The 14,564-nt window shown below is 40.8% G+C and overlaps 1 protein-coding gene across 2 annotated transcripts in view; it reads right to left on the reverse strand.

Moving 5' to 3' along the window:
* Nucleotides 1–14,564, reverse strand: part of stau2 (staufen double-stranded RNA binding protein 2) — a 148,017-nt gene that overhangs the window by 94,988 nt on the left and 38,465 nt on the right. For both annotated transcript variants that reach the window (XM_017696214.2, XM_017696212.2), the window contains exons 6-7: nt 9,750–9,909; nt 1,874–1,981 (exon numbers count right to left, since the gene is read on the reverse strand). In XM_017696214.2, the coding sequence (XP_017551703.1) occupies nt 1,874–1,981; nt 9,750–9,909 (268 nt within the window). The remainder of the gene's footprint in view (nt 1–1,873; nt 1,982–9,749; nt 9,910–14,564) is intronic.

The following is a 14,564-nucleotide window of genomic DNA, read 5'->3' on the forward strand; positions in this document are numbered from 1 at the left end:
TACATGAAGTGTAGGGGACAATTAGGCTTCTATTGTTTCACTTAAAAAGCGATGTGTAATGCTCTATAAGGTTCGTATGGTCCACATCATTTTGGAAGTGTAAGGAGCGATATAGCATATAATATTCTGTCAAAAACAAAAAAAAAATGTTCATATGACCCACACACTCATTCTGACAGCACCGAAAGTGTAGGGGATAATATGACCTCTATGATCCACACAGTCACTCTGACCGATTGTACTTGACTACAGAAAGCATAGGGGGTGATTTGACTTTCATCTAAAGCCATTCTGATAGACTGTAACAATACACAACAGGAAGAGTGGGGACCTACTGCTTCATCAAAAATGGGCTCTTTAATGCTTAATAGTGTTCAATATGATCCACATCATTCTGAAAGTGTAAGGAGCAATGCAGCTTCCATCAATCAATCAAAATAAACAAGAAATTGCTTATAGCACAGAAGGCAGAACAGTTAAGGTTAGTTGATAAAATTAAAATGACTTGATAGTTAAATTAACTGCAGAAATAACCATTAGTTGCAGACTTGCTACTCAAATGACTTCACTGAGGTAGAAAAGCCTTTCAGCAAGAGCAGCAATTTTCCACTTTCAGCATCTTTCTCATATTGTAACACTTATTCTTGGTTTGAAAGTTTATTCAAAACAGAAAAAAAAAAAAAAAAAAAAAAAAAAAAAAAAACACATTCTTCCCAAATGTCAAGGGGCAAAATTCCTGAAAAGATCAGACGTGAGCTGAAAGAAAATCATTCCAGGCTCTCTCAAGTGAATTACGGTCAAGTTGTTCATGCGCAAATAATAAAGTTGGATTTGGTCCCTAGGTGAAGCAAGCTGCATGCGAGTGTAGAAGGAACTTGGAGAACATAATTATGTCAAGAAATTTTCTGGAAAATGCAGCTTTCGCCAAAGCCCAAGCTGATGAGTGCAGAATGTGGGGTTGGAGACAGGCGTGGAAAAACACTTTACATAATGAAGATGCAACAGAGACCGCAGACATCCGTTTGTTTTCCCAAAGAGCAGAAGCTCCAGGCTGTGAGTGTGGAGCCGAAATGTGTGTGGCTTCCAAACACATTCTCAGTGCTAAAACTTCTACAGCAATTATTGTATTAAATTCATGACAGAGCGTGACCAATGTGAGGCGTTTAACATAATCTCTATTGTACTCCAGTCCGCTTCACTGAGCACAGCACATCATCTGCACTCTGCTGAATTAATTGATGTTTTCATAAGCGCTAATGAGGGAATCTGTGATTAAAATATGGGAAATGTCTGAAAAGTAAATCTTGTGAGAGGGAACAGGCCATACATGAGCTGACCTTCATTCAGAACAAAACTCCAGCGAACAGCAACATGCTAAATGCACTTGAGAAAGTCCTCAGCTTGAAAGGAAGCTAGCCAACTAGCGAGTGCGCTACTAAGTCAGTTAACTAGCTGAAGTGGTGAGGTAGCTCACATTAACATTAGGTAATTGAACCGTTTCTGAGAAAGTAGTGTGTAGTTATACAGTTATGTTTGAAAGTTCATAAAACTGGGTAACAAAATGAATCTTTCTGCATGTGCTGGTGATGTACTTCTGCTAGCTAACGTACTTAGCTACATAGCTTCATCCTTTTATTTAGCTAACGTTCATCAGAGTTCTTAATGCTTAAGCTAGCTGGCTTTTTCTTTTTTCTTTTTTTTATTTATCTAACATTAATGCAAGCTACCTTAACCAACATTTTTGCCTAGCTAGTTAATGCAACTGGGTAACATCTGCTCAAGCACGGAATTACTCCGCCTAAGCTGGGGCCGTGCTTAGCGTAGAGCTTGGTCATGGGACAAGTATATTTGGAATAACGTGATTTCATGTTACCTCAAAGCTGACAGGAAGGTTCCGCTTGAGAGCAATTTCATACACCAGGCTGATCTCCGACTTGCTGGCATCACTGTTTTCTTCCACTCCTTTTTTCTCCTCTGGACACTGAAACAGTTCCACAAACAAAACTAAGCTGGACAGAAGGACTAAGCTGACAGAAGATGTCTTTCTATAATCATAAAATGACAATAATGTACTGTATGTCATGTGTTATAGTTGATTTTTTATTTTCATATTTAAGGAGTGTTCTACATGACAAAGTGGAGTAAAAGCCCTGTAGCATGTGCAATCAAGTGTATTATTGCTTTAATAAAACCTAGACAAAATATAAATTTGACAAAACGTACCATTGTTCAATATATAAATTCATTGTTGTTATTAATAATAACAATAATAATAATAATAATAATATTATTATTATTATTATTATTATTTCTTCAATACACATTTTTCCTGCCAAGCACAACAGTTTGTTAAAGGCCCTGTCAACATATTTTCATATATTTGAATTTTAGTTTTAATTGTAAAGATATGCCACAGAATTGTCATATTTAAGAAATATATATACATTAATATAAGGCAACTGTTCCAAAATTCCAAGCTGCTGCCTGATCTCAACTGTGTAGGCATGTCAGAATGCAAAATGATTGACAGTAGCGTCTCTCGGGCAGCATTAACAGTCCGGATCAGGTCCCACTCAGCTCAATCCAAACAGAAGAAAACGACAGAGAAATTTTATGTGAAAATCAAAGATAACAGTAATATTGGCACAGTGTAGTTGGTAACACGTCTGCCATACACATGCAGATCGGGGTTTGATCCCCCACCCAGGCAAGACCCCTAACACTTCGCTTACCTCTGTAAAATGACTAACTTCTAATTTACTCTGGATAAGAGTGTGACAACTGGCATAAAAGTAAAAGCATAAATGAATGTGTGTGTACTGAGTATTATACAACACTTCTGCCCGATGGCACTATGGCTGATTTGCGTCCTCATATCTGTGATAACAGCATGTTTCCCCCCCCACAGTAAGTGTGTCACTGCATTGAGCACCAGTCACTAAGTAATGACTCGCTTAACTCTGCAGCTAACTCACTAGTTTCCTACAGAAACAGTAAATGGACACATAGTAACTTCTCTAAGATAATATATGACTTGGAGCCCTTTTGCTCAGATTCTGAGGAAGAGAGTGACGCAGGACTATACCAAATTCCTATGCTGTTGTTGATCCTAAAGCAAGCTTTTCTGTCAACAGCTGTGATGGAACACCTAAACAAACTGGAATTAGCCAGAAAACAAGAGAAAACAATTCAGTAAACAATTCAGTAAACAATTCAGGGCTGTGAAATGCTTCACAGACTGACTGAAAAAAATAAAGAAAAAAAAAATCACATTCAGCTTCCCTTGGAAAACCCTCAAAAAGCTGAGCTCAATCTGATCTTGAGACAGATTTATGGCTCTACCTGTAAGTTGGTTTCATATTGGACATTCGTTGGATATTTGACCTTTTATATTTGATTTCTCAAATGTCTTGGTTTAAATAAACATCCGAAAATGATCAGACAGACATATTCTCGCTCTTGAAAGACAAACTACAACCTAATTTGAATTTGAACAATGTCCGTCATTTAATTTTTTTTAAAATGATGGTTCAGATCACCCGCACTATAAAAGACTCTCTAAAAATTGCATTTTGTGCTTTATTTTTTGCAATAGCTTTAAATGTAGCTCAGCCAATCAGATTGTGGAACTGGAACTGTCCATTGTATAAGTACCTGTTGCCTTACAGATGTTACTGAATTATCAGCGTTGTGGTTTCTCTGTGCACCTACAGATTACAGACCACAACCACTGCTGTGCGTGCGTGCGTATGTGTATGCACCCTGGCAGGTAAGCACTGTTTGCCCTCGGGTGTACATGATCATCGCGTACTTCAATTTGTAAAGCAATACAGGAAAGAAGCGTCTGACAAAGGATTCATTCTGCAAGACAAGACTGAGCAGGAGAAATCTCAGTCATCGCGGTTTAAATAACCACTGTGGACGCCAAGCCATTTGGAGCAATATGTGATATGATTTCCGGCAGCATTTCAAGAGATGACCCCAGGCTGTGTACTTTATTCACAGAAACCAAAACCACATATTAGACTTACAGAATTAGAATACAGTGACTGATTCTCAAAAAAAAACAAAAAAAAAAACACAACAACTGTCGCTTGCCTTGCCTCACTATAATCCTCTGGCTTTGTATTGCTCTTATTTGCCCAAACACGATTACATTATTACATTTAGCAGGACATGTCCTGAAATAGTAGAACTCGTTAGCATGAATACTCAATTATATCTCAGTCAATCCATGTGAAGTCACTGAAGGCCTCCCAATGTATCTCAAATTTGTTTGCCTCTTTCAGGAAATGTCACTGTGCCCAGTAGATAGTGTGCAACACTTTAGCCATTAGTTTTGAGGTGTAGGGCTAGACTCATTAAATGATAACAACACTATCCATCCATCCATCCATTATCTTCCGCTTGTCCGGGGTTCGGGTCGCGGGGGCAGCATCCTAAGCAATGAAGCCCAGACCTCCCTTTCCCCAGCCACTTCCACCAGCTCTCCAAGGGGGATTCCGAGGCGCTCCCAGGCCAGCTGGGCGATATAGTCACGCCAGCGTGTCCTGGGTCTTCCCCGGGGTCTCCTCCCAGGTGGACTCGCCTGTGACACCTCCCGAGGGAGGCGTCCAGGAGGCATCCTAACCAGATGCCCGAACCACCTCAGCTGGCTCCTCTCGACGTGAAGAAGCAGCGGCTCTACTCCGAGTCCTTCCCGGATGACTGAACTTCTCACCCTATCTCTAAGGGAGAGTCCAGCCACCCTGCGGAGGAAACTCATTTCGGCTGCTTGTATTCGCGATCTTATTCTTTCGGTCATTACCCAAAGCTCATGACCATAGGTGAGGGTGGGAACGTAGATCGACCGGTAAATCGAGAGCCTTGCCTTATGGCTCAGCTCTTTCTTTACCACAACAGACCGGTAAAGAGCCCGCATCACTGCTGACCCAGCACCAATCCGCCTGTCAATCTCCCGCTCCCTTGTACCATCACTCGTGAACAAGACCCCGAGATACTTGAACTCCTCCACTTGAGGCAAGAGCCTATCCCCGACCCAGAGAGGGCTCTCCACCCTTTTCCGCCTGAGAACCATGGTCTCGGATTTAGAGGTACTGATTCTCATCCCAGCCGCTTCACACTCGGCTGCAAACCGATCCAGCGAAAGCTGAAGTTCGCGGCCTGATGTCCCCAATAGGACCACATCATCTGCAAACAGCAGTGATGTGACCCTGAGGTCACCAAACCGGACACCCTCCATCCCTTGACTGCGCCTAGAAATTCTATCCATAAAAATTATGAATAGAATCGGTGACAAAGGGCAGCCCTGACGGAGTCCAACTCTCACTGGGAACGAGTCTGACTTACTGCCGGCTATGCGAACCAAACTCCAGCTTTGTTTGTACAGGGCCTGAATGGCTCGTAGCAAAGAGCCATGTACCCCGTACTCCCCAAGCACCTCCCACAGAATACCCCGGGGAACACAGTCGAATGCCTTCTCCAGATCCACAAAGCACATGTGGACTGGTTGGGCAAACTCCCATGAACCCTCCAGAATCCTGGAGAGGGTGAAGAGTTGGTCCAGTGTTCCACGACCAGGGCGGAACCCGCACTGTTCCTCCTGGATCCGAGGTTCGACTATAAGCCGGACTCTCTTCTCCAGTACCCCTGCATAGACCTTGCCAGGGAGGCTGAGGAGTGTGATTCCCCTGTAGTTGGAACACACCCTCCGGTCCCCTTTTTTAAAAAGAGGCACCACCACCCCAGTCTGCCAAGCCAGTGGCACCGTCCCCGATGTCCACGCAATGTTGAAAAGACGTGTCAGCCAAGACAGCCCCACAACATCCAGAGCCTTGAGGAACTCAGGGCGGATCTCATCCACCCCTGGAGCCTTGCCACCAAGGAGCTTCTTAACTACCTTAGCGACTTCGGCCTCAGTAATGGACAAGCCTATTCCCATGTCCCCAGACTCAGCCTCCTCACTGGAGAATGTGTCGGTGGGATTGAGAAGGTCCTCAAAGTATTCCTTCCACCGCCCAATGACGTCTTCAGTCGAAGTCAGCAGCACACCATCTCCACTATATACAGTGCTAGTGGCACACTGCTTTCCCCTTCTGAGTCGCCTGACGGTTTGCCAGAATCTTTTCGGAGCCGACTTAAAGTCACTTTCCAAGGCCTCACCAAACTCCTCCCATACACGGGTTTTTGCCTTGGCAACAACTGAAGCCGCAGATCGCTTGGCCTGTCGATACCTGCCAGCTGCCTCTGGTGTCCCACAGGCCAACCATGCCCGGTAGGACTCCTTCTTCAGCTTGACGGCATCTCTCACCTGGGGTGTCCACCACCGGGTTCGAGGATTACCGCCCCGACAGGCACCAACTACCTTACGGCCACAGCTACAGTCAGCCGCTTCAGCAATGGAGGAACGGAACATGGCCCATTCTGAGTCAATGTCCCCCACCTCCCCCGATATCTGGTCAAAGTTCTGACGGAGGTGTGAGTTGAAGATCAATCTGACAGGTTCTTCTGCTAGACGTTCCCAGCAAACCCTCACTATGCGTTTGGGCTTGCCTGGTCTGACCGGCATCTTCCCCCACCACCTGAACCAACTCACCACCAGGTGGTGATCAGTTGACAGCTCAGCTCCTCTCTTTACCCGAGTGTCCAAAACACATGGCCGCAAGTCCGATGACACGACTACAAAGTCAATCATTGAACTGCGGCCTAGGGTGTCCTGGTGCCATGTGCACTTATGGACATCCTTGTGTTCAAACATGGTGTTCGTGATGGACAAACTGTGGTTTGCACAGAAGTCCAAAAACTGAACACCACTCGGGTTCAGATCAGAGAGGCCATTCCTCCCAATCACACCCCTCCAGGTCTCACTGTCATTGCCCACGTGAGCGTTGAAGTCCCCCAGTAGGACAATAGAGTCTCCAGAAGGAGCACTTTCAAGCACCCTTCCCAAGGACTCTAAGAAGGCTGGGTACTCTGAACTGCTGTTCGGTGCATAAGCACAGACAACAGTCAGGACCCGTTCCCCAACCCGAAGGCGTAGGGAAGCTACCCTCTCGTCCACCGGAGAAAACCCCAACATACAGGCACCGAGTCGAGGGGCTATGAGAAAGCCCACACCTGCCCGCCGCCTCTCACCATGGGCAACTCCAGAAAAGAATAAAGTCCAGCCCCTCTCAAGGAGATTGGACCCAGAGCCCAAGCTGTGTGTTGAGGTGAGCCCGACTATATCTAGCCGGTATCTCTCAACCTCGCGCACCAACTCAGGCTCCTTCCCCGCCACTGAGGTAACGTTCCAAGTTCCAAAAGCCAGTTTCAGCAACCGAGGATCAGAACGCCAAGGCCCACGCCTTCGGACACTGCCCGATCCACAACGCACCGAACCCCTACTACTGCCCCTCCCATTGGTGGTGGGTCGATGGGAGGGGGGACTCATGTAACTCCTTCGGGCTGGGCCCGGCCGGGCACCATGAGTAAATGCCCGGCCACCAGACGCTCGCTGGCGAGCCCCTCCCCCAGGCCTGGCTCCAGGGTGGGGCCCCGGTAACCCTGTTCCGGGCAGGGTACACAAGTCCTGTTTTTCTGTCTTCATAGGGGTTATTATGGATCACACTTTGTCTGACCTGTCATCTAGGACCAGTTTGCCATGGGAGACCCTACCAGGAGCTTTTGCTCCAGACAACATAGCTCCTAAGATCATTCAAGCACGCAAACCCCTCCACCACGATAAGGTGGTGATCCAAGGAGAGGGATAACAACACTATGCCAGGCAAAATGTTTGGCACAGTAAATAAGACTTATTCGTTAAGTCAGTGATTAGGGTGCCAGTATCTTTTTAACAGTATTTTCACCATAGTCCTTCTCTAGAGCCAATCAAAATCCACCTGTAAATGAGTTCATACATATGAAAGACCCATGTCAAGTGAAGCTTTGTTTCAGCTGCCAAAATGGACTATATGAAAGAAAGAAAAAAAAAAAAATCAAGACAAATGAACAAAGAAAAACTAAATTCTCAGAAAGAGTTACAAATGTTAAGGGAAGAAGTGCTGCAAAACAGTAAAATGTTTAGTAAAATATGTTTTTAACTTTTAAAACATGAAAACGCTGAATTTCTATGACTGATAAAAAATACAATCTAATTATAATACTTTTTAGTAGGAATTATATTTTAGCATGCCACATTTAATGTATAATTGATGAGTTCAAACCTTTTTCCAGTTCACTATAATTGCAGTTACAATTTTACTAACATGAATTAGAATGTAAGTTGATGATTCCCCCCTCCACACACAATTAAAAATTAAACTGACATGCTGAAACTTTAATTAGTAAGACAAGCTGTTTTAGCTTTTATTTCATATTTTTCTTGTTCTCAGAAAATGAATTTACACAAAGTAAATATAAATAGTAAACAGTACATTTTGACTAGTAAAAATCAGTTTTTACTTACAAGAAATGAATTTTTCCCAGGCAAATTTACACATGTGCAAATTGTACATTTCTTTGGAAAATCCATTATTGCTTAAAAATTAGGATTAGAACTCAAAACTACTTGTAACAAAATCAATACAAACACGTAATTAGATTCGTAAACATGTCAGCTTACTCTTCACTGATTTGGATTACAAGCTAACCCTACTCCACACAAAGGAAGAGGATTCACCAAACATCAAATTTGGTGCAGGAAGAAAAGGTCAATTTATGCTCACTGCTAGTTAAATCTGCTAGTCTCAAACGTTAGGGAAAAATCACAAGCCAGTGTAGTTCAGGTGTTATTTTTGTGGGATTGTGTCCTGTCATGAATACAGGAGTATGTAAATGGAGGGAAAAGTAGGGCGATGCCTCACATCACACAAGCAGTAAAATGCACTGGTAGCCCTTATATATGACTGAGCAAAAATGTTCCTGCCAAGCTATTTACTCTTATCATCGTGTTGAATCTAGTTTCATGAACTTTTGTTCAGAAGATTTAACTGGTAGTGAATTGTAAACTGACCTTTTCTTCCTGCATCAAATTTGATGTTTGGTGAATCCTCTTCCTGTACTCCTCTTCCTGGAGTAGGGTTAACTTGTAGTCCAAATCAGTGAAGAGTAATTTGACATGTTAAGAATCTAATTACATGTTTGAATTGATTTTGTTGCAGATAGTTTTGAGTTTTAATCCTAATTTTTAATAAATAATGGATTTTCAAAAGAAATATAGAATTTGCAATTACAAATTCTTGAAAGTAAAAACTGAATTTTTACTACACAAAATTTATTGTTTACTAGTAATATTTACTTTTTGCAAATTCATTTCCTGAGAACAAGAAAAATATTAAATAAAAGCTAAAACAGCTTGTCTTACTAATTAAAATTTCAGCATGTCAGTTTAATTTTTAATTGTGTGTGGAGGGGGGAATCACCAACTTACATTCTAATTCATGTTAGTAAAATTGTTACTGCAATTATAATGAACTGGAAAAAGGTTTGAACTCAATTATACATTAAATATGCTAAAATATAATTCCTACTAAAAAGTAAGAGTATTGTAGATTGTAATTTTATCCATCAAAGAAATTCAGCATTTTTTGATAAAGAACTTTTTTTTCCATGATTAAAAGTTAAACATAGTTAGAAAACATTGCACTGTTTTTGTAGCACTTTTTTAATGGCCTTCAAATGCTAAAAAAAACAAATAAATAAAAGTCAAGTTTTACAAGTTATTCTGTGCTAAACTACAGCGAGGTGGTAACAGGGTGCATGATGTTTACCTGAGGTGGTCTCTCTGGGATGGGTTCATTCCTCAGAGCCTGAAGGGCCTTCATGGCAGCATTGTGTCGGGCAGCTTGGCGAGTCCGACCTTCACCGATAAACTCTTTGTTCCCAACAGTCAGCTGCACATAAAACACCTTCGGCACTGGGTAATGGTACCTGTAGTTAGGAAAAGGGCCAACAGAGAGATTTGATTTAAAAAAAGGATTCTCTCAGACCATCGCCAGACCATTACTTCAAGTGTTTTAACTTCTTTTCACAGCATCCATAAAATTTAATTTCTTGAAGGAACATATTTTGAGGGAAATTATTTAGAAACTGGTGAGCAATCCAGTTAACAATTATAAAGATATTTTTACTGAGTTTATTTTTTGTGTCAGTTGTAAAGGACTGTTTGATATGAAGAAAGCTGCAGTTACACTGTCCATTTTATCTCAGCACGGATATCTTAGCACTTCCCTTTCCCTCCTCGTTGCTTACTAGCAACTCAACACAGAGACAAAGTGCATTCCTAATGGATACAAGGTGAGCAGTTAAATTCCACTGTTTTTAAGTGAATGTTTCCCAAAGTCTGAAAATCAGTGTGTAACATTAAGAATTGTCATAACCGAAACACACATTTTTGTGTTTTAATGAAAAGTATGATGTGTGTACAGCTGTTCAAAGCTGTGTTTTCTAGTGGTTTTTACCTAAAACGTTTAATGTTAAATTGACACTACTGAAACAACCACTACTACAACACTTGGTAAAGGTATTGTTGTGATTGTTTTAGCAGAGACAAAATGGAACGTTCAATAATTTATTTTAATAGAAACAAACATAATTAAGGTATAGGGTCACTCAAAGCAAAAAAAGATTTTAGTCCAAGACAGTTAAAAATGCAACATGTGGTTTTGGTAGAATGATCCATATCAAAATAAACACCAAAGCAGCTCTGTGAAACTACAGAATTAATAAAGAAAAGCAGATTACAAGGCAGAAATGGACACTTACTACCTATGGTACAAGAGACATCTAGTTTATAATACCATTGACTATAAAGCTTTAACTAAAGAAGGATGCTTCAGACACTAAACATGTCTTGGTTGATTGAAAACATTTGGGCTAAAGGCTGGGGGAACTGTGTAAATCTATCGGCATACTATTCCTTTAATCTTAATTGTTTAATTCTTCCCCAGTGAGTTCTTTTTGCATCCTATGCGCTCCCACAGTGAAGGGACTAAAGACAAGATGGCAGAGAGGAGTGGTGGACAAAAGCTTAAAACAACAGGAGAAAGGACAGATTTATACCCGAGGTGGAACCTGAACAATATTGGTGAAGTTATAAATGGTAAAATCAGAGGGCCCTTCTTTCTCGGGGTCAGTGACACTGGACGGATGGCTCCCCGCCGGCCTTCAGTTGAGGATCTCCAAACAAAAGAAGCTCCACATATATCCAGCTTTCTTTATCTTAACTTTGGCTCACCCATGCAGGGCTGTCAGGCCGCTGCTCAGTGGGCAGATTTAGGGCCCTGTTTGCACTCTCGGGCCTTTATGAAGAGGACCACTGTCTGACCCCATTTACTCTATATACGCTTTCCAAAATCACACTTTTAGCACTTCAGCAGGGAAAACGTCTCCCACAGTCATACAACAGGGCCAGAAAACTTTTTCTGAAAAACTACAAAACAGTTTATTACCCTTAACCTGCAGCAGAGCTGTTTCTAAATATTTGGGGGCCCTGAGCAACATAATTCTGTGGGCCCCAATCCACACTAATATAATTACATACTAAACATTAATTTACACTGATTTAAATAGTACATCAAACTTAACAACTTAACATCAGATAGTACCAGACAGAAGAATTCAAAAGGTCCCGACGAAAACCTAAGAGCTTAGTTTTTTACGTACAAATGCATTAATATTGATATTGGCCAGATATCACACTCATTTAGTCATATTCATACTCCTAAAACAACGCACCAATATCTACATCTAATACCACCTGATATCATGTGACGTAAGTCTAGCATACACTGCCATGTTAATAATTAAACAACTAAAGCTGGCAGTGAATGAACGTCAGAACACACAGCAAAGTCCTGCTGACTCCTTGGCTTTCAGAGGCAAAGTCATCGGTCACTTTAAACACCCTGCCTTGGCATATTTCCACCAGATTCAGACTGTGTGGTTTTAATCCATTTTTTTAAAACACAGCCACTTCCTAGAACAGGTGGAAACTTGCAGGCTAACAAGACGTCAATATTTGCTACCAAAGTCCATATATGCTGACTTTACTCTGTTTGACTGAACAAAACCGTGACATATACATCAATATGGTGATTTTTTTTTAAATGTCTTTGTAAAATAGGTTAGAGAGAGACAGTATTGTACTTCCATGTACACCACGTACATGGCTGCATGACTTTAGTTTCAGTGCATAGTGTGGCACAAGTTAGTAAAGCTTCTGTAGCTCAATTTGTTTGGTTGGTACTCAGGTGCACAGCATGTTTTAAAAGAAACTTGTCTATTGTAATTATAGACAAAGCTGTCTGCAGCGGTAGCTATTCATATCGAATGTCTATTTCTATGGACCATTAATATATAAATGCTTGGCATTATGAATACTATTTATAAGCATTTGGACTTCAGGAAGAGCAACAGCTGGAGTTATACTGATAAAAGTCCATATCATTGAAAACCATGTTTTCACTTTTTTTTTTATTTTTAAATAAGTGTTTAATGTAGTATGCAAACTAAAAAAAAGTTAAAGTTTCACAGCGTACCATTCACTCCCCAGTCCATAAGGCACTAAGAGTGTGTTTATGCTTAAAGTTCAGTTACTTTGGTCAGACCATAGCAGAAAATGATACATCGTCGCATTTTAGTTCTGGTTTGTTTAGCATTTAATCTCATATTTCATATATCAAATCAAAATAAAACAAATATCGTACTGACTGGGCAGTTTTAATGATGTGCATTTGGCGAACACAACTGGGATAATATCCAACAAACCTTCTTAACTGTGCTGTATTCTGGCCTAAATGGGCTCCTAGCTTTTATGAATGTCTTGTTTTATCTGTCTTGAAATGTTCTATATGGCATAAGAGGCCATGCATTACTGAGGCACTCACAAAGAGCAGTGTAATCACTAACACATGGCCTCGAGTGTCTTAATGCTGTTACAAAATGTCAAAAACTTGGTGCATTATTACATTATTTAAATGATGTATGCAGTTGTATCTGTATACATCAAGTATTTTATGAAGGCGTTCAACATGCTATAGCCAGGTTTTTAAAACAAAATCTATCTGTTCTGTAATTATCGATTTAGATCTCATAGAAAGTTTTAAATGAACCACACCAGAATTTACTTTGTGGGAGCCAGGCTTCTAATTACATATTACTGTTTATTTGATTGCCAAGAAAACCAACTAATTTACATATCTCCACCTATTCAGCCTATAGCAGTTCAGCTCCAGCCACACTGAAGTTATATAGAGTGTTTCATCAGCCCAGATGGCTTTTCGAATGAGGTACAACCAATCAAAACAGAGCACATTTACATAAAGGCACAGTAACAAAAAAGGGATAAGAGAGAGAGATTTGAAATTGGTCATGCAGAAAAACAATGGTACAAAAAACCCTGCAAATGCCACAAGTGAATATCAGAGGAAAACAATAAAATATAAGTAAAATACAGAATTTGAGCCTTGTAGGATTTTGGGCACATAAAATGCACTTTTTGACACATAACAAAAGGCACTGTTACTAGGACAAGCCTAAGCTTTACTGAATCCAAACATCTCTGAAATATTCCAGCTATTTTGTTTCAGCTGTAAGAGAACTTCCACTTCATTAAGAGATTTGTGCTATCAGATTCAGTTCTGATGGAAACCAGCTGGGAAAACTTACATTCAGGGCAAAAACAAAAGCCACCAAGGAAGAAGAAAAGATAGAATTACACGCATGCTAATGAGATACAGAGCACATTTCCAGTGCAATAAAACCAAAAATAGCCCTGGTTGCTTTGTTTTTTTAGGTGAGTAATGGAACTGAGCTTGCAAACACCAGGCATTAATAGAGCTTCTGCTTTTGCTTTAGTATGTCTTTGGAGTCAGAGTTCTTAAAGCAGCATGAAGAGCTGGAAGTTGTCAATAAAAGAGAATTATCTGGAAGCAATGAGGAAAGAAAAAACAGAACTTGAGCAGAGTTCACAGCTAATTCAACAATTGCAAACATTCTAAAATACGCTAATGTGCATCAACTGGTAATGACCACACTGAATGAGGAACATGAGGAAGGCTGTTTGTTATTAACCAGCAGGGGAGGAAATGGGGCAGAACACAGTGGAACACACCGGAACACCGTTCCTGGAGTAAAACTTGACAAGTAACGGCATTCCAGCTGAGATTTCAAATCTCAGAAACTATTTTGTAGGGAGACTGTGTATGGTTACTTTACTCGGTTCTAGTGTGTGCATGAAACAAAGTGCCAGGTGAACCTCAAGCTCCGCCTACATCCAATTTAGCCAAAGGAAAGTCATGGTAGGCTCCACCCACCCTCTCTCTATGGCAACAATAACCATAATGCAGAAACCTTATATTGGTACTTTTGTTGTTTTTTTAATTTTTGCGTAATTTGAAAATGTCTTATCCTCTGCATTGTGTTAAAATGTCATTATGAATAAACCAACTGAAACTATCTAATAACTTGGTGAATAATGATTTTCCTTTAAGTTTCATTGCAGGTTTGATTTTTTCCTTCTCCTCTAAAATAACTATTTCTAGAAACACTGTGTGCATTGTCTTGAAACCCCTGTATAGAAAAAT

Source organism: Pygocentrus nattereri, chromosome 24 (genome assembly GCF_015220715.1).
Source record: "Pygocentrus nattereri isolate fPygNat1 chromosome 24, fPygNat1.pri, whole genome shotgun sequence".
Taxonomy (NCBI): domain Eukaryota; kingdom Metazoa; phylum Chordata; class Actinopteri; order Characiformes; family Serrasalmidae; genus Pygocentrus; species Pygocentrus nattereri.